At 39.6% G+C, this 18,595-nt stretch overlaps 1 protein-coding gene across 1 annotated transcript in view; it reads right to left on the reverse strand.

Moving 5' to 3' along the window:
* Positions 1 to 18,595, reverse strand: part of LOC113095894 (forkhead box protein J3-like) — a 93,827-nt gene that overhangs the window by 36,655 nt on the left and 38,577 nt on the right. Inside the window, exon 2 of the mRNA XM_026261214.1 lies at positions 11,657 to 12,096. Within this exon, the coding sequence (XP_026116999.1) occupies positions 11,657 to 11,977 (321 nt within the window). The 5' untranslated portion in view covers positions 11,978 to 12,096. The remainder of the gene's footprint in view (positions 1 to 11,656; positions 12,097 to 18,595) is intronic.

The raw sequence follows: 18,595 nt of genomic DNA on the forward strand, positions 1-18,595 counted from the left end.
TAGCTTTGAGTGACAGTCTTACTAACCAACAGAGTGAGCGCAGCGCACCTCTGTTCTCCCAATCAGCACTGCTCTAACCAACTGCATAAACGCCCACAAAAAAGAAAAGAAAAAGGAAAGCAGGAGAGAGAGTGAGACTGTGTGTGTGTGTGTGTGTGTGTGTGTGTGTGTGTGTGTGTGTGTGTGTGTGTGTGTGTGTGTGTGTGTGTGTGAGTGTTATTATGGTGTTTGCAGGGTCGATAGTAAGGCAAATTAATACTAAAGAAAAACCTATGTGACATGAGATGTCTTGGCTTTCGGAATTACAGACACCAAACAAAAAGGTAATGTTAATTTACAAGAGCTGTGTCACACATATTAAGAGCTCCCTTATCGGTTCTGCTTTCAGTACTGGAGAACAAAACATATATTCTTATGTTTTTATTAGTACATAAACGTTATCTTGCACATTTTATCTTCCCAACAGATTTTAATTTGATAGAAGTTTATAATGCATGTTCGCTATTCCCAATTCAGAAGACCGGACACACAGCCTGTGTCTCTGAATGCTTCTCATACTCGCTCCTCTCTGCCGTGTCTCACGGAGGAGCCGTTTAAACTTGCCGCACACACGCAGCCTGTCTCGTAATATTCGGTTATACCTGTGCGCGGCTCCACACCGCAGGTCTCCACAAGCGCATCTGGCAATATGGATGAGACTTGACGCATGTGCGCAACCTGCCTGGCTCTGCTTTTGAAATGAGCGTAAATTCAGTCTAACTGCTTTACTAATTTCACTTGGATGAAATTCAGCTCATTTTCCACATGTTCTTAAAATACCAAATAGTTAAAAATGAATAAATCAGCATATGTAACCTACGCAATACTTTAATAACTCAATAAAGAAATACAGTTCTTGATTTACACAAAATAAACGACTCTTTCCTGTGAAATTCAATAATTAAGTAAATTGTTTTAATGGAAACCATAATAATTTCTGTGATGGTTTCTTTTGTTTTTGTTTTTCAGCAGGGTAACGATACCCATACTGTGCTGCACACTATTGACAACATTAAGCTGAAGCTTGACTTTGCAAAATTAAATGGCAATATCGGTGGTAAAAAAAAACTTGCAATATTTTAATATTGTGACAGATGTAGTGCAATATCAAATTCTATCTTTTATCTCCACCTCTAGTATGCTCCACAAAAAATCGTAAACCTCACTGGTGCTTCAGATTTAACAGTTAACAAAATGGGAGCAGGCCTGAATATGTGAGGGTCACCAGCAAACCCAGAGTTTGGAACTACGCTGTGCACAAGTGGCTGATGAAGCGCCGATAGAAGAGTGTCCTCAGCAGCACTAGCAAACGCAGCACTCATCCATCGCAGCTGGGAGAGCTGCCATTAATATTACAGGTGCTTAAAGTTCCATCCAGTCAATAACCCCTATTACAGCCAATGGAGCTAATGAGGGGAGCAGAGGTGACCATCCAGTTCCCATATGCACAATGCAGCCCTTTCTCTCAACACTACTGTAACACTTCATTGTGCTAGTGGCCTACAATTAGCATGAGCAGATCAACGGAATACAACTGTTCAAGTCAATGCCAACAATTAGGCTCTTTGAAAACAAAATCGATCTGCTAGAGGCTTTAACAGTGGTGCAACAGCACTGCTCACTTCCAAGAAAAAAAGCTAAAAACTGTTTTGGCAAACCAAAGGAAACTCAGCATTCATCTACGACAGCGGACTGACAGAAGAATCTCTCACACAACAGAGGCAGTCAATCAATCAACACAAACGAACAGTAAAAGCAGCAAAGATGGTGCTGAGGGTGGACAGGGACTAATCTTTTACACCTTCATCCATCTGAAACTTATACACTGGCTTTCCCTTTGGGCAACGCACTCCTTTAAAATGTAGTCGAGAAGACAGAAAAGCAGATTCTTTGTGCTATAAAAAAAAAAAAAGGTTTCCCTTTTGTATTGAACTTAACATAGATCCAAAAGTCACAACCCTCCTATAGAGTCCATTAGCAAAGTTAATGTAAATCTGTCAAGCACAGCGACCCATTAATAATACATTGCTGAGGCGAGAAGAGGCCGGGAACCCTCCTGCTCACTGCCGTCCCTCTAGTCAGACACTCCAGCGATCTACAAGGCCACATTACTTGTCTAATTCAGAGGCAATTAGTTGGCAGTGAGACGTTGTGGCCTTGCAGCCAGCTGGCCAGTGGCAACCAGCAGTGGTAGCTTTGCCCATCCCTCTCTGCCTGCTGACCAGACTCTCTCCACTGCTACAGGCGGCCCACGTCACCTTGAAAAGAAAGATGACTACCTATACATCCTGGCTGTATAGCTCATCCAGACTTTTCAAAGCCATGACAAGTATTTGAACACTTAAAACATGCAAATAAAAGGACCATATATTAATGCCATATATATATATATATATATATATATATATATATATATATATATATATATATATATATATATATATATATATATATATATATATATATATATATATATTCTATAGTCATTATAGATGTCTGAAGTGTTTTTGACAATGAGAAATTTTAAAGGTCTTTTAAAGGTCTTCTTTAAAGGTCTCTTGTTTAAAGGAATCTGAAACGCGTCTCTTTCTTAAAATGTTTTACTTGTAAAGTTTGCTTATGTGATCTTTAAGTGCCACTTTGTTTGATGTTTTGGAATCTAATACAATTAGTTATTCTATATGACTTCAGTGTCCAAAACATTTTTGGGGGCTACTGTACATGGATTTCTTCAATAAATTTGGATGGAAAAGGTGTATTGAGAGTGCTGACACTGATGAATAGGCAATCATGAGTGAGGAATTAATGTGTCGTATCCATGGCTGCTATGACCTGCAAATATCCAGAGTGATGGAAAGATGCTGGGAGTTTTGCATGTCAATGGCTATGGGATGGGAAGACAGCACTGACGCCTGGCATCTCATCCATCATTGGCTGTACTCTCCTGCTAGGCGGCACTGTCATTTTCCTCTCCCGAGTGAAGGGTGAATTCTTTAAGGACATTGTGCCTGTGGATACATAAATACTGTAGCGACAAACTAATGATGATACCAGGCATGTGCATTTTATAATCTCGAGATGTTTACAGAAACTGGGTTTCTGGCAAAAATGAAATAAATTATCCAAAATACACACATTGCTTTGAAGCAGAGATCTTGTAATTTCTGCTGTTTCGGGACCAAAAAACCTGGTCTCACTCATTAGACCTCAAAATCTTGGCCTTCCTAGCTACCAGCACAGACAAACCAAAGTCACCCAAAACCCAGATAGTAAAAGCATGGAGCTCAATGACATTTTCGATGTGGGAGCTCTATGTGAAGTCCCTGGGCAGTGTGCCATATCCTCAGTGACACCACACACATGGTGCCACTCTGTCTGCAGCTCCTGCCTGCTAAAACCATGTCAGATGGGCATAAAATGAGATGAAACATTTCTGCCATGGCACATTTCCTATTGTTAAAACTCAGCATTGTACTGGTAATGCCTTGGCAGCCCTACTTAATCTTTAAATTTGAGTCTTCAAAAAAGAATTGACAAGAAGGGTCAGGTTTGTTTAAGTGAAAAAGAAAAAGGGGCAGCTTATGGATAATTACTTGAAATCACAAGTACTATTGCGTATGGCTGTGTAGCATTTGTCTCATTCTGGAAGAGGTGCTCCTCACACAAATGTCTAAATCAGTTAAATCCACTGTTACACTGGGTCTTCATGTTCAATCATTTCGATTAACACAGACATTTCTTCTCCTCGTTCAAAAATATGTCCAATGTCCAAAACAAAGTAAAAACAGTTTCAAAACCTAGTTTAAAACTTGTGCGAAATTCTTTGAAATTGTATTTCAATATAAAAATTTTAAAAGCTCTATACATTTCTGTACACACTGAAAAAATGTTTTGTATTACATTATATTTCAGCAAGATGGCGGATGGTGGCGGCAAGAACACAGAGTGATAAAATATCTAGTAATGGAAAATTATAGGCCAATTATAATTTCAAAAGAGTATCCTTATGGCTCAAAGAATATTTGGTAACTACGGATAATCATTTTAAGAGTGGCACAATGTAGGCATATATTCATTAAAGGAAATGGTTAGTAAGTATAATTATACATAATTCTACAGTATTTATATGTGCTTTTTAGATGCCTATAAGGCAAATTAATAACACTAAGCTGTTTATAATGTTACAAGACAAGGGTTTCCTCATATTTGAGAAGAATTTTACATTACTGTTATAAATATCAATCCATACAAGTCAGGTTGGGCAGGAATGTATTGGCACCCTTTAATATGATAAATGGGGTTTGGCAAAGTGGAATATTGTCACACCTTCTTATATCAATTTAAATCAATATGATATAAAATTTAATTCTAAAAAGTGTGTGGTTATGATTGTTAAAACTAAAGAGGATAGTAAGCAAAATTTCCCCTCTTTTTATTTAGGTGACTAAGAATTGAATGCAGTTAAAAAAATATATATATATATATCTGGGTCACATTATTAGAGATTATTTAAATGATGATGATGTGGAACACCAGTGCTATAAGCTATATGGACAGTCAAATAGGTTGGCTTGTAAATTTGACGTGAACAGATGATGTTAAAATAGCAATTTTTAGAGCTTACTGTACTTCTTTTTATAAGGCACATTTATGGTGTAGTTATAGTAAAGCTAAAATGAAAAAGCTTCAGGTGGCATTTAATGATGCGTTACGAATTCTGCTTAAGCTCCCAAGGTGGATAAGTGCAAGCCAATTGTTTGTATCTAATGATGTTCCTACTTTGCATGCTGTGTTAAGGAATTATATGCATAGTTTCATACATCCATTAAGTGACTAAAGAAATACAATCATAATGGACTTAAGTGGCATAAGTGACAAGGTATTCCTCCTTGTACTGGAAGCACTGGAATTCAAGTTTGTATATTTTTTAAATAGTGTCTGATGTTTGTTTATTACTTCTTTACTTTTATTTTTGTGTTATGGACCTAAGGGAAAGAAAGAAAAAGAAAGATTATAATTATTATATTACATATTATATTGTATTTTATATATTATATTATATTATTTGTAAAAGTTTTGGGGAAATTGTACCAACTTGACATATCAAAATGTATTTTTATACAGAAATAAAAAAACACGCTCATCTTAGAAAAGTTCTAAGTAATAAAATGTCAATTTCAGCAGATCTATTATATCTACTAATGTATTTTGTAATATATTCTGTATTTCAGAACGATGACAAGGAGGTCCAAAAGAGAGAATACATCACACACAATTCATAAAAAAATCATAGATGAAAATCTTTTCAAAGTGAAATGTGCGACCATTTATGAAAATTTCATTTTTATCCTTAATGCGGCATTGACAGACAGTCCAACGGCAGCTTAAGCAGATTTCAGAGAGTAGATTCAGAGTTAAAGGCGGATTCCAAGGACCAGACTATTTATAGCATGCGCAAACTCATCATGGCTCAGCGCCTCTCTCTTGGGGCCAAATCACAGCAGCGATAAGAGGCCATGTTCAGGTCATCCCAGCCTCAATTAATAAAGAGCCGAGCATCCTCGCCAGAGTGGGGGATGCTGCTGACTTGTTAAAAGGCTGATGTGATAACTGTGCTAAAGTTTTTTTTTTTTATTTAGATTTATTTATAATAAACTGGTTTATGGAGAAAGCAAAAACAAGTATCTCAAACAGAACAAGGCAATTAAGTGCTGTGGGCGAGGAGGGAAAAATCTGTGTAGACAAATATAAAAACAGAAATTTTAGCAGTAAGGTATGAGAGGATGAGCATCGCTCTTTGGCTGTGACTGTATTCAAAATAAAAGCATGTCTTCAAATGTCTGAGACAAGACAGTGAATACATTACCAAAATGTTCAGCGCACAGTTTACTGTGGCAACATTTACTTTTTTTATTTTTAGCACATTAATAAACACATTCAAATCAGTTCAGTTGAAGATTCGGTTTTTAACCCCCTAATTGTCAGATGGAAAAGCAGCACCTATAATACAAGCAGTAAGAAAAGCTAAACAGGCAGACATTTCACTTAAGTTCATCTAGCATTAAATGTTCCATATCAGGTATTGACTTCATGTAACAGGCCTCATTATCACCACAGATGTGGTTAATCAATGAAAGACAAATGATTGATGTTTAGTGGATGAAGTATACACCTACATGCGTAGTAGGGATCATGGGTTTCTTCTTGTAAGATATATCTTGTGAGAAGGGTTTACAGAGAACGAGACACTTTTATTCAGCAAGGATGTATTAATTAATCATCAAAAGTGACAAATTTCTATTTCAATTAAATGCTGTTCTTTTGAAATAATTATTCACAGAAACCTGAAAAGTGGATTCCACAAAAATATTAAGCAGCACAAATGGTTTCAGCACTGATAATTATAAGAAATTCTTCATTGAGCACCAAATCAGCATATTAGAATGATCTCTGAAGGATCATGTGGCACTGAAGACTGGAATAATGATGACAATTAAGCTTTGCCCACCGACTTTTACTCCCCCCACCGACAATTCCTGCCGGACCTAAGACTCAAACCCACAACCTTCAGGTTACAAGTCAGACTCTCTAGCCATTAGGCCTTGATGACCCCCAGTAAATTAAATACTAACAATAATACTAACCTTATTTTATAAGGTTCAAGACCAGTTACACGGCTACAGCAGTACTGGTTAACATGATTCAAGACGTCAGTCTCTTCCAAAACCATTACTAAAGTCAACTTCATGCTTTGTGAGGTGTAGCGAGTGCCCTCTCTGCCAGTACCACCTAGTGAGCCACTATGCTTTTTGTCCACCTACTCTGTGTGAGCGGCGAGGTACAAGTGGGATGGGGCAGGGTGAGGCTGGTGGGCGGCGGCCAGGCAGTAGCTTCCTGACACAGGAGCCATCCACACAACAGGATCAAACTGGCTACGGCATGAATCACCACCACTCCCACCACCAACACAGCCACTTCTGCTGCTGTCACAATTAAAAACACAGAGAGGCAGAAAACGAAATATATGCAACAACACAAGCCTAATAATGGCGCACTAGATTTTCAAATCTGATGTACTGTAAGGTGAATGTATTTTTAGAAAAAGAATTCGGGGGGAAAAACATACAGACAACTTTTTATCAATATGTATCTTACCATTTGAATAATTTAATATCAGGAGGATGTTTAAAAATGAAATGCCCGACCGCATAATGATCCTGGCTGGAGGATTAAACTGAAAAATCAGAGCGCGCTGAAGCAATTTTACATCTTAATATTCCACACCCTGCACAGTAAGCCTGAGTTTAGAGATATGACGAGTGCAACACCTGTGCTTCCACATTTAAATAAAAGCAAGGGGAGCTGGGATTTGGGCTGTTTAGTTACTTAAGAGATAATGTTCCTGGCTTGAAAGTAAATAACGCCCTGGGGGGTGAAGCAGTCCCCCAAATCACTTATTAGGGAAAAAAACGGTCAATTCGCCCCTGGCTTCCATTATTACGATGGCTGCCCAGCAGCGGGTGCAACCTTTGATGTTTAGGTTGGTGAGCATTTGCATTTCATAATGAGATCAAAGAAGAAGATCTGGACACTCCACAAGTGCCAAAAGCGTTTTTAAACAGGGCAAGACTCAACCTCGGCAACTGCATTTATCCATTAGCACAGGCCGAAACAGCTTTGGCGCATCAACGGCTACGGCATTTGTGAGGAATTAAGCATTTGCACACTTTTTCGCCTGCATGCAGGTGAAATGGGAGAATATCATGCCGGTAGCAATGGAAGAGATTCAAGAACAAACATTTCAAGCATATTTAAACTGGTTAGGATGCAAGAACTGCCTGGGATGTTTGGCCGCACTTCAGACGAGCCGTCTCCAGCACAATGAGATTCAAATGGTGAGTTCGAAAGTGGGTAGAGCGAGGACCTGAAAAGTCACCCGGGCTTCCCGAATCACTGTTTGTAAATCATCAGGGAGCAATTAGACCAGAAAGTGCCAGAACCACATTGTGTATTCTGAGAAGCAGCAGCTGTGGCAAAGCCATCATAAGCAGACGTGCTGTCACATCTGCTAGGGCCGCATGTTTTCGGAGTGCCTGATCAGATTACGGCCTGCTCTGTGGCCGGATTACAAACCTGTTGTGTAAACAGAGACTGAATATTCTCAGAGGATAACAAGAGCTTTCGCGTGGCTCAGGTCCTACATAATCCTCTAACATCCATACATTTAATGCTTTTAAACTGAGTTTTAGCCTGGTTGCACTCCGCTACAGCTTGTATATGACTGCTCTGAGGTCAAAAGGGATGAGGATGCTGGAACGAAAAGATCAGGTGTGCTGCGATGGCTTTCGCTTAACCAGAAGCATCGGTGTCAAATTCATAAATTCAGAAGGTGTCTGGGTGCTAAGCATCTTGACAGCATTAAACATCTCATCAGTGACAAGTGGGTTTGACCGAGAACAGTGAGCCTCTCAAACCAATAGACAGCAAATTAATCTCATTTGCTCTTTCACTCTTTTCACTGAGGTAGCTTGCATGCTGATAACTTGGGATTATAAGAAAGACAAGTGTATTACGTAAAGGCTTTCAAAAGGGATGGTGGATTATTTCTTGTGGTGACAGTCAAAGCAATATCTTGAATCTGTGTAGTGGCTACATAATTGAACTCCACCCTGCTGTTCCAAAGGAGTAATACTGGATTGTTTGATACAAATTATATAGAAAAAAAAAGAAAGTTACAAAACAACTCTACACAAGTTGTTCTCAGTCTGCTTAAAGTGAATGTATACAAGTGTGATAAAATTTAATTAAATGTTTATAAATATATTAAAGCCAATAAATAAACACTCTTTGCACACCTGAATGGATGCAAAAGACTTTATTTGGATTTTTTTCCAAATTTTATAATAAACAAAAAAAATTATGTTAAAGCTGAATTTTCAGCAACCATTAGCCTTCAGTGTCACATAATCCTTCAGAAAACATTCTAATATGCTGATTTGGCACCCAATAAACATAACTTATTATCAAATTGTTAATATGTAATACATTTTCAAATTGCCATTTTTTTTTATTACCATCTAATGAAAATATCATAATAAAAATGACCAGTAGTGCATCGGAATAGAAGTCCCACACACTGTGGTAGCTTATAAAAATCCACTTACACAGAGTCCACTTACAAAGCCAATGACCGTGTGAAAAAAAAAAACTTAATAGCTAGGGGTCAGGGTAATTCTGCATTTCACAAGCCACTGTGGCTTGTCGGCAAAAAAAGTTAATTTCTAACCCTGGTGACAACCCTACTCTACAGTAACAGGTTTTGAAATGCAGAGACAGAATGTGATAAAATTCATCTCAAGCTGCATATCTATCTCCCCTAATACTGCATTAATATTTTTTGACCTTGATGAATTATCTATTCTTATTGACAGCACTTATTGATATTTCTTAAAAGCGTTGGCTAATGGAGTTCTATTGAGATGACTAAATGAGTTGCCGCCGCCTGGATTAGCCTGGTCTCATCTCTCCGGCACAGCTAGAATTATCATAGAGAACAGACGTGTGCGTGCGCTGGGTCGTAAATTCCTGCAGCCGACATCTCAGGGGGGGATGTGGATACTGAGAGATGGAGGGCGATGACTGCACACAGACCTACATTCACCCCAGCCACGCTTGGTATATATACAAAAACGCAAATATAGCAGCGCACACTTCAGAGACAAAGAATCTCTCTAAAATAATAGTCGATGGCGGTCGGAGTGAGATTCACGCTCTTCCGTCTATTAAAAGAAACATGTATTGTTGTTATACAATTCTTAACACCAGCTCCATAGATCTGTTTTCCCATAAGTGCATGATCTTCCGCCTCTGAGATGCTCCTGCGCTGCGATATCCTGAAAGCATTTTCCACATCACATAGGCATAGTGCTTCAGCCTGTCTCGCACTATGCATCTAAATGCAAGCACTTTCACATTAAATGACCAGCATGCCTTTGAGTTCAGCTATTTCTTCAACTTGAATATATGTAAATAAAAAAGCAACAGAACTGTATCCAGTTATCCAACTTTTCATTACTCTGCTTAAACGAACACTAACACACTACTGAATGCATATTTGGCCCATTGTAAACTGACATACAGCTAGATCCCCAAAATAATAGCTGTAATAATACATGATATAGAGATGGAATGTGGCAATTAGCAGCCATCATTGAGAACAGCGGTGAGTTGCCTCTTTCTACGAGGCTTTTGAAAAAAGGCTACATTCCAGTGAAATGGAAAGCCTGGTAAACGTGTCAGGGCAGCAACCTTGTACAGCGATTTCAGTAAATTCAGTGAAAAACGCAGAAATCCATTTGTGTCGTCTGTCCACCGTGTAAAATGTGTACGGGGTTGGTAGGGGGGAAAAAGAAAGGCTGATGTCACAAAAGGCATTATAGGTGCTAGCAAGCAATTTAACTTAGAGCCATCCTCCCAGGTACCACGGACAATGTGTGAGCATGTTTCTAGTGAGAGAATAAATGAGTAAAAGCACCATGTTGACCCTCAAACTCACCTCATATATCTGCAAATACAAATCTTTTCAGCGGAAATAGCATTACACTTCAGCAGGGAAGAAAACTTAAGCTAACAGGATTGATAAATATGCAAAAACTCTCTTGCTCTATAATCCACAGACAACAATGGGGTGGAAGTGTAGACCGCCACATGCTTGATTTGTTATTTTGATTATAGTTATCAAAACAAACCTGCATCTATAAACATATTTTAAGATGATTTTTAAATTTACAAAATCATGTGTTGCTCTCGTATCTACACTGACATAAATATCCATTTTACAGTACAGCAAAAGAGGGTGGGGGGTGTGAAAATATGCTCACCAACAGATAGACACAGACACACACACACACACACGTACGCACGCACAGGGTCGCGTCTCGCACGGATATGAACCGCATATATCTTGTCTGCCTGCAATAAAGCTGTGCTACCGATTCTATTGCCAATAAATGTCAACTGATTGGAAAGCTCATTCTAATATCAATTTCCATCTCCGCTTTTTAAAAGGCAATCAGCACGGCTTCATCTCTGTATATCATATGCTCCTTGAGATGGTGACACAGCAATGGCTCTCTCCAACATAATGGACTTCTATCAAGGCATCTGGCATGAATAATACAAGCAATGAAAGCAGTTTTTTTCCTCATCTATGGCTTGCGAGGCTGGATCTGGCTGGGTGAATATCAACACACTTCCTTCTCACACTTCTGTCTGCAAAAAGAGTCTTTATTTTCTTGTGTCTAGATAGACAAGATACTGTCAAATATTAATGGTCATAAACCGATCTGAACGAGATTTGCAAAATAGCAACTTGGCTGTTGCTTTGATATTTTCGCAAAGTTCCTTGGCGAGGAACGGAAGAAAAAAAAAAACCTTGACAGCAAGAAATGAGAATAATTTCACACATTAACCTTGACAGTCTCCTCTGACTAAATTCATGGCTGATTCGGTACACTGATTGAATTTAAGTGGAGGGACGTCACTCGTGTGCATGCAAATGTCTCTGACGGGCAGAAAGCAAATAATGACAAATTAACTGACGCTCACAGCCCCTTACCTTCCACCCGCTGCCGGCTTCCCTGTAATAGGGGAAATTGTCACAGATCCACTGGTAGATCTCGCTCAGTGTCATTTTCTTCTTTGGTGAACTGTTGATGGCGAATGTGATGAGGCTGGCGTAACTGTATGGTGGTTTGCCATCCTTGTGCTGCTGCACCTCTTCCTGGTCCAGTGTGGTGTTGGGGTCCAGCAGAGCACTCTTCTTAGCCATGCCTGGCCCGTGAGTGTTCTGGGAATCCGCTTTCTGAATGGCTGCCCGCATGGTCAGCTGTGGCAGCCAGTCCATGGAGGTCAAGCTGCTCTCCAGCTCCGACGTCATGGTGGCAGGTCGAGTGGCAGCAATGGCGGCGGTGAAGGAGGGGTGGCAATCCGGTGCGGAGAGAATGCAGGGCGCTCCCTCAGATCACTGTTTTTGTTGCCGTCACTCAAAAACAAAACCTGCGGAGAAGAGCGAGAGAGGGGATCATTATATTGCCCGACACTGTCAGGATATGAGCGATCACTCCTAAAGCGTGCCGACACTTCAATAGTTAGAACCACTCCAGCTGGAACCAATGCCATTTTAATTAGCACATTCAAATAGGCAGCGTTTCTCTTTGGAGAGAAGCCCCAGAACAGACGCCGATCTGCAGACAAAAAATAAATAAATAAAAAAAAAACACTGAGCTGCACAGACCGGCCAAGCCGTCTGGCCCACCTCCTACCTCCGGCCTGCACCCTGCAGCTGACTCACACAACTGTAATCCGAGTCGCAAACTGAGTAAATGCTGCGGAATTGTTTTCACAACTGCCAGCTAAATGGGGGAACGGTTCACAAAGAATTCCAGTTCTCCTAAGGGAAGCGTAACCCTTTCTCTTTCCTGCTACCCTTCCCCCCCTCCATTCATCTCCGTTGTAAACAGGCCTCGGAATCATCGTCATGCAGCATGGTCTCTTATTCCTGTCTGCGGCTGCACCCTACACACACAAACAACCTTGTGTTTTAGGCACACTGCCCTCTCTGGCTTAAAATAGTAGCAAAAGCGTGAGGCCCGTCCCTTCACTTAGGTATACGGTGAGGTGGCATAATCCATCTGCACTTTGCATAGCACGTCTTATCGTGAAAATTAAAACACAACTGGAAGGCACCAGGGGAGTGAATATCCCACATATTCTTCAGATGAACCTCGGTTTAAAAATACCTCCCCTGTTCTCTCGGGAACCTCACTGAAATTCCTCTAGAATGGCAGAAAGCATGTACGAGGCCTCTGAAATCTGATAAATTAGATGTCTGTGAGGCCAGTGCTATGATGGAGACTGTTTTTTCATTATTCTGTCATTTCCATAAAGGTGAGTCATGACCCTCTAATTTAAAAGATTTTTTCCAGCACAAGGATGAGACCCTCTGAACCAGCTGTATGAAGTGCAAACTAAAAATTTCTAATTTAGCATCCTCGCCATTCACATGCAGGAAATGAGCGCCTTTGGGCATTGCTAATTAAATTAAATCAAATCTATGTGCAGTGGACTCCTCAATTTCTCATGCATCCGATCTGATTTTCACATAGATTGCAGAAATAAACTGCATTGACAAACTGAAACCTCTGCATGTTGCAACTATCAGGCAACCACCCCAAAAGCAATGCCAGGCAGACAGCAGCAAAATAAATGTGAAAGGTAAGGCAACCATCATAAAATATAAATAACTTTTTAGATAAAACTGACTACCAAACGCATAAATGTAAATGAAAGTTTAGCTAGTGTCTGAAGGTTTTCAGAGTCACAATATCAACACTGATAACAAAAATCTACAAAAAAGGGAAGATAGCATTAATTAATATTCAATAACCATTTAAAATGAAAAAGTGAAAGCAAGAACATGTTGACAAATGGTAGTATTTTTTAAGTTACACAAACATTACATTCAAAATAAATTTTAACCCAAACACTTGACGTGGATTCAGACAAAAAAAAATTACAATTAAAAATAAATAAAAATCAGCTCGTGGATGTGTTGGATAACAACGGTGTTTTCAATAAAGAAGATTTTGCACACTTTGCTCTCATTAAATATGAGCATCTATGCATTTGAAAGAATAAAGACTACACAATAATCAGCAAAGCTGACTGTAGCAGGTAAAACTGTATAGCAGCAGAGTTGGAATCACTCAGAAAAGCGTTGAAATATTGATTATAATAAAGGAGCTGGATATCAAAATGGAAAGCATCAAGATATAAAAAGCAGCAACAAAATAACGGATGCAAAATTCAAAACTTTCATAAAGTTTTAACAAAACAAAAAAAAAGAAAAAAAAAAGTATGATTTTGTTCAGGGATGTAAGGGATGTTCCCTTAGGAAAACCTTTCACTATAAATCGTGTAACAGCCCTGTGGCACTCATTTATTCTCTCTGTCGTCATTTTCCCTTTACTCGCTAAAGTTAACGGCGTTACTGTCTCTGACGTTCCAGGAGCAGGAGTGTAGCGCATTGTGTGGTTATCCGCGCTTGGCGCACTATATGTTTAACATCTGAAAAAAAAAAATACGTAAAGAATATTGATTCTAAAGAATATTGATCCCAATATTCAAAATTCTAAAGAATATTGAATATTGGGATAATTTATTACTACTGAAATAATACATTTACCCATGTACGAATTCCTACCTGGCGATGGGGACATGCAAGGTTCAGATGTCTTCCTTAAACAGTCGAAAACATTGCATGTTTTGAGGTTGATTCTGTGGCGCTATAGCAAGTGTTTGCCTACTTTGCATGTAATAAGCTCATCACATGCGTTACATTTTGCTTCATCATCATTTAACCTTTCGAAATGAAGCCACACTTTTGTCAACAAGAAAATATCTCAAGCAAGGAGTAAATGAGTAGCGTTGTGTGTGAGGGAGCGTTGTGAGTTTGTGTGTGAGTGAGGGTTAGGGTTAGTGGTTAGGTGTCTAACCCTAGGTGTGTAACACTCTAGTGAGTGTGTGTTTGAGTGAGTGCTTGCGTTAATTGGTTGCGCTTCTGGAAGCGGCGGACAACGTAATTGAGGTGAGACATCGCTATTAAAGGATACGCTCCCAGCACTTTGCAGTTCACACACACATCGCACAAGAACCGTTTTCGGAACCAAAACGTAGGAATGTCGCACGGTTCTGGAATAAAAAAAACAAAAAAAAACAATCGGTTCTGCATAAGAACCGGTTTTCGATTCCCAACCCTACTCATAATAGTTCTTAATATCAAAACAGGGGATTAAATGTTCATTTGGACTTGGGATAAATATTAATATTTGAATGCAAATTGTATTTTAAGTATTTTAAAGCTTTGACATGAAATAATACAGTACAAAATAGCAAAAGATGCATTCTGAATGAGGCATTCTGTGCACTTAATATTCACACCACCAACCCACAAACCAAAAAAAGTTTCCCTGCTAAAATTCTGAATGATGAAATCTGCAGATAAAGGTTTAAGTATTAAGCATATCCTACTTGCTACAGGGCTGCTACCATGCTGACTCCATGCACATCACCCAGTATCACTGCTCTCAGGTAATTAGCACACCTCTGCAGTGCCAGGCAGTAAAATGCAGCCTGCATCTTCACTCATTAACAGTGGCACCTGTGTAGACGACTCAGTTACAGACCCGCGCTGCAGTGGAGCATAAAAAGGGCTATGGCTGGTGGCCATTACACACACATCAAGTCAGGCATGTCTAACCCTAACCCTCACCCTAACCGTGCATTTGCCTTGTGTGTGGCTAACATTATGATGAGACAATAAAGTGTTCTAAAATAGAAGCAAATTAAATGTAAGAGTTTACATACAGTATCCATTAGGGCCGTGTATCACCAGCAAAGTCACAATACGATACATATCACGATAAAGGACTGCATTGAATTTCACCTCAGCAGAATTTAGTAAAAGTAGAATTTAGCCGTTCATTAAACACTGCATACAATAGTGCCATTTCTAATTACTGGCAGAGCAGGCAGCTGACCTCTGCATTATGAATGGCCTACATAGGTACAGCTACAGTATAGGTAATGGCATGTTTCATGTTTGCATTTGGCACTCTCCACCAGGTACAATATTCTGATTGTTTTTATCTTATTTTATTAAAACTTTTTAGTGCTGCCCTGCAATTTTATCAATTAAATAGCTTAATCGCTCAAGAGCTACATTATCTCTCAACAAGGAACTGGTCACATCGTTTCTCAGCTTCACAGCTTCACTGTTAACAGAGAAACGTGGCAAAACAGTGGTAACGCATACAAACACAGCCTTCTCTCTCTAATAAGTGAAGACTTAATGAATTACACCTTTCTGAGAATTAAATATTGAAATGGAAATCACTAAATTGAAAGCTAACCAGTGTTTTCAGAAAGCAAGCACATTTATCCACAGTGGAGAGAGTGCGAGTGCACATGGTTGCCAGGTTGACAAAGATAAGTAGCACACTTAACCGATATTGAGAGTGGGAAGCTCTGTTTCAGGGATTATGTCTCTTTATATCAGCTCATCCAGTTATGTCCCTCTGCGGCCAGATTAAACCTTGTTGTAGAAACCTATATCATCCTCCATTCATTATTTTTTAGAAACCTCACAGGTTTTAAATCATGTTCATTTATACAAATTAAGTGCGGTCCACTGCTGCACATGTGCCACAACATCGCTAGAGGGCCAGCTGTATTTGGTAATTGTATGGTCAAATCTCTGTGACGATACATTGTCGAAATCTATGTATCGAACACAGCACTAGTATCCATTATGAAAGTGAAAAATGACGTAACATACAGTGAAGTATGGTGACCCATACTCAGAAATCGTGCTCTGCATTTAACCAATCCAAAGTGCGCACACACAGCAATGAACACTCACACACACTGTGAACACACACTTGTAGCAGTGGGCAGCCATTTATGTTGCGGTGCCCGGGGAGAAGAGGGTTCGGTGCCTTGCTCAATGGTACCTAAGTCATGTTATTGACAGCCCGAGATTCGAACCCACAACCCTAGGGTTAGGAGTCAGACTCACTAACCACTTGGCCACGACTTCCCCAAACTATGTATGCAATTTCATAATAGCTTTTGTGTAGATATTTAACTATGGCCATCTTTAAGCATGACTGTCGAAATGAAATAACACTTTACAACAAGACTCCATTTATAACATAAGGTTGATAAAAGACGTAGTATTTAACCTTGTTAGTGTGTTAATTTCCACATTTAATAATATATTTTTAAATATTAAAGTTGCATCTGTTAACATTAGATGAACTATAAACTGACTTTTAAATATTATTATTCATTTACAAAAGTGTGTGTGTGTATATATACACAGATACATACATACATATATATATATATACACACACACACTTTTTTAAATGAATAATATTTAAAAGTCAGTTTATAGTTCACCTAAAATCATCATTTTATAGTTCATCATGTTATAGTTTAACAAATGCAGTGTGTGTGTGTGTGTGTGTGTGTGTGTGTGTGTGTGTGTATGTATATATATACACACACACACACTGCATTTGTTGAACTATAACATGATCATAAAAAAAATAAACATGATGTAACGCAAGTTTTATGTACAATTTTACTCGTAAGGCAATGCTGAAACAATGAGAGTGGTTTAGTTACAACTCACAGACTGTGCAAATGCTCGGAGCGTTAATATTCATCATCTAATGGATTGCACTGAGAAACGTTTGTGAATTCTCAAGGTAAAATATACAAAGGCAAACACGATTTTACTGTAATTCAAAGACGACAATTACTGGGGAGTAATCTCCTTCCAAAACTCAATATCATCCGATCACAGTGTTAAAAGAGAAATGTTAATTGCTTTGGCATGCCGTATGCTCGCTCAGACGCCTTTTCTATGAGTCAAAGTGTGAACAATAAATATTTACTTTACGGAAACAAACGCGTGCAAACTTGTGTGTGTACATGGATGTGTGGTTTGATTAGTAAGCAGACTTGCGGTGGAGAAGGCCCCATTGGGGGGATGGTAACTTGGCTTCGGCAGAGGGGAATCACTCTCTGTGAGCTCCTTCCACAGCGCCTGAAGACCTGGCACACTGCTTCACAACAACAACAGTGATGTAACCTAGTAACAAGCCTTTGGCTTTTCTACTCCTAACCGAAACTCTGGCCATGTCTTCCACATCAACAACATTATTACGGCGTGTAGAAAGGCTTGTGTTGTCTTAGAGATCATGAAAGTGAAAACAGGGAGGGGTGAGAAACACGCTCACCTGCCCCAGAGTAAAAAGCAGATTCCTCATTTTTTCCAATGCCCCAGGCACTGACCTTGAGTTATTTCTGAAAACAAGAATAACTAAAATAGCAACAGCTCATTGTTGTGCCTGAATGTCGAGTGCCGTAATTGTTCGCTGCGGCCAGCCCAAAGACTCATCTTCATTAAATGGAAAAGTAGGTAACAGCAACAGCTTTTAAATGTCAGTCTTCCCTCTCCATTAAAGGCTTAATGGTTGCTCTGAAACCACCCCCAGGATGAGAGCATTAATAACACAGTCGTTACTCGCATTTTTAGGATGTGTCAATTATCGCTCCGCTGCGCACACTGCCAGTCAAGCGCATTGTTCAGCTTATTACAGCCTGCAGCAGATCAGGGCTTGTCACAGTAAGACCGCCACTCATCCTGGCCTGTCGGATGCCAGCACTGATCTCAGACCTGCCAGAGAGGCTCCTTTAAGGCAGTGCACACAGACTGGGAGATCTGAGGTGTCGGAGGAGCCCTGTTCCAGTAATGAGGTCTGGCAGATACACATTGGCCAGGGTGCCATGTCCTCAGAGCGCCAGTCTCATTGCTTTACATGAGGGCAGATACCCATCTCCCCAGCTCAGCCGTCTACAGGGGACGCATGCATGTACTCCATAATTAATCTGCCAGTCATAGCAAAGTGCCACTCTGGCTGGAGAG

The sequence above is a fragment of the Carassius auratus genome, unplaced genomic scaffold, assembly GCF_003368295.1.
Source record: "Carassius auratus strain Wakin unplaced genomic scaffold, ASM336829v1 scaf_tig00215808, whole genome shotgun sequence".
NCBI lineage: Eukaryota > Metazoa > Chordata > Actinopteri > Cypriniformes > Cyprinidae > Carassius > Carassius auratus.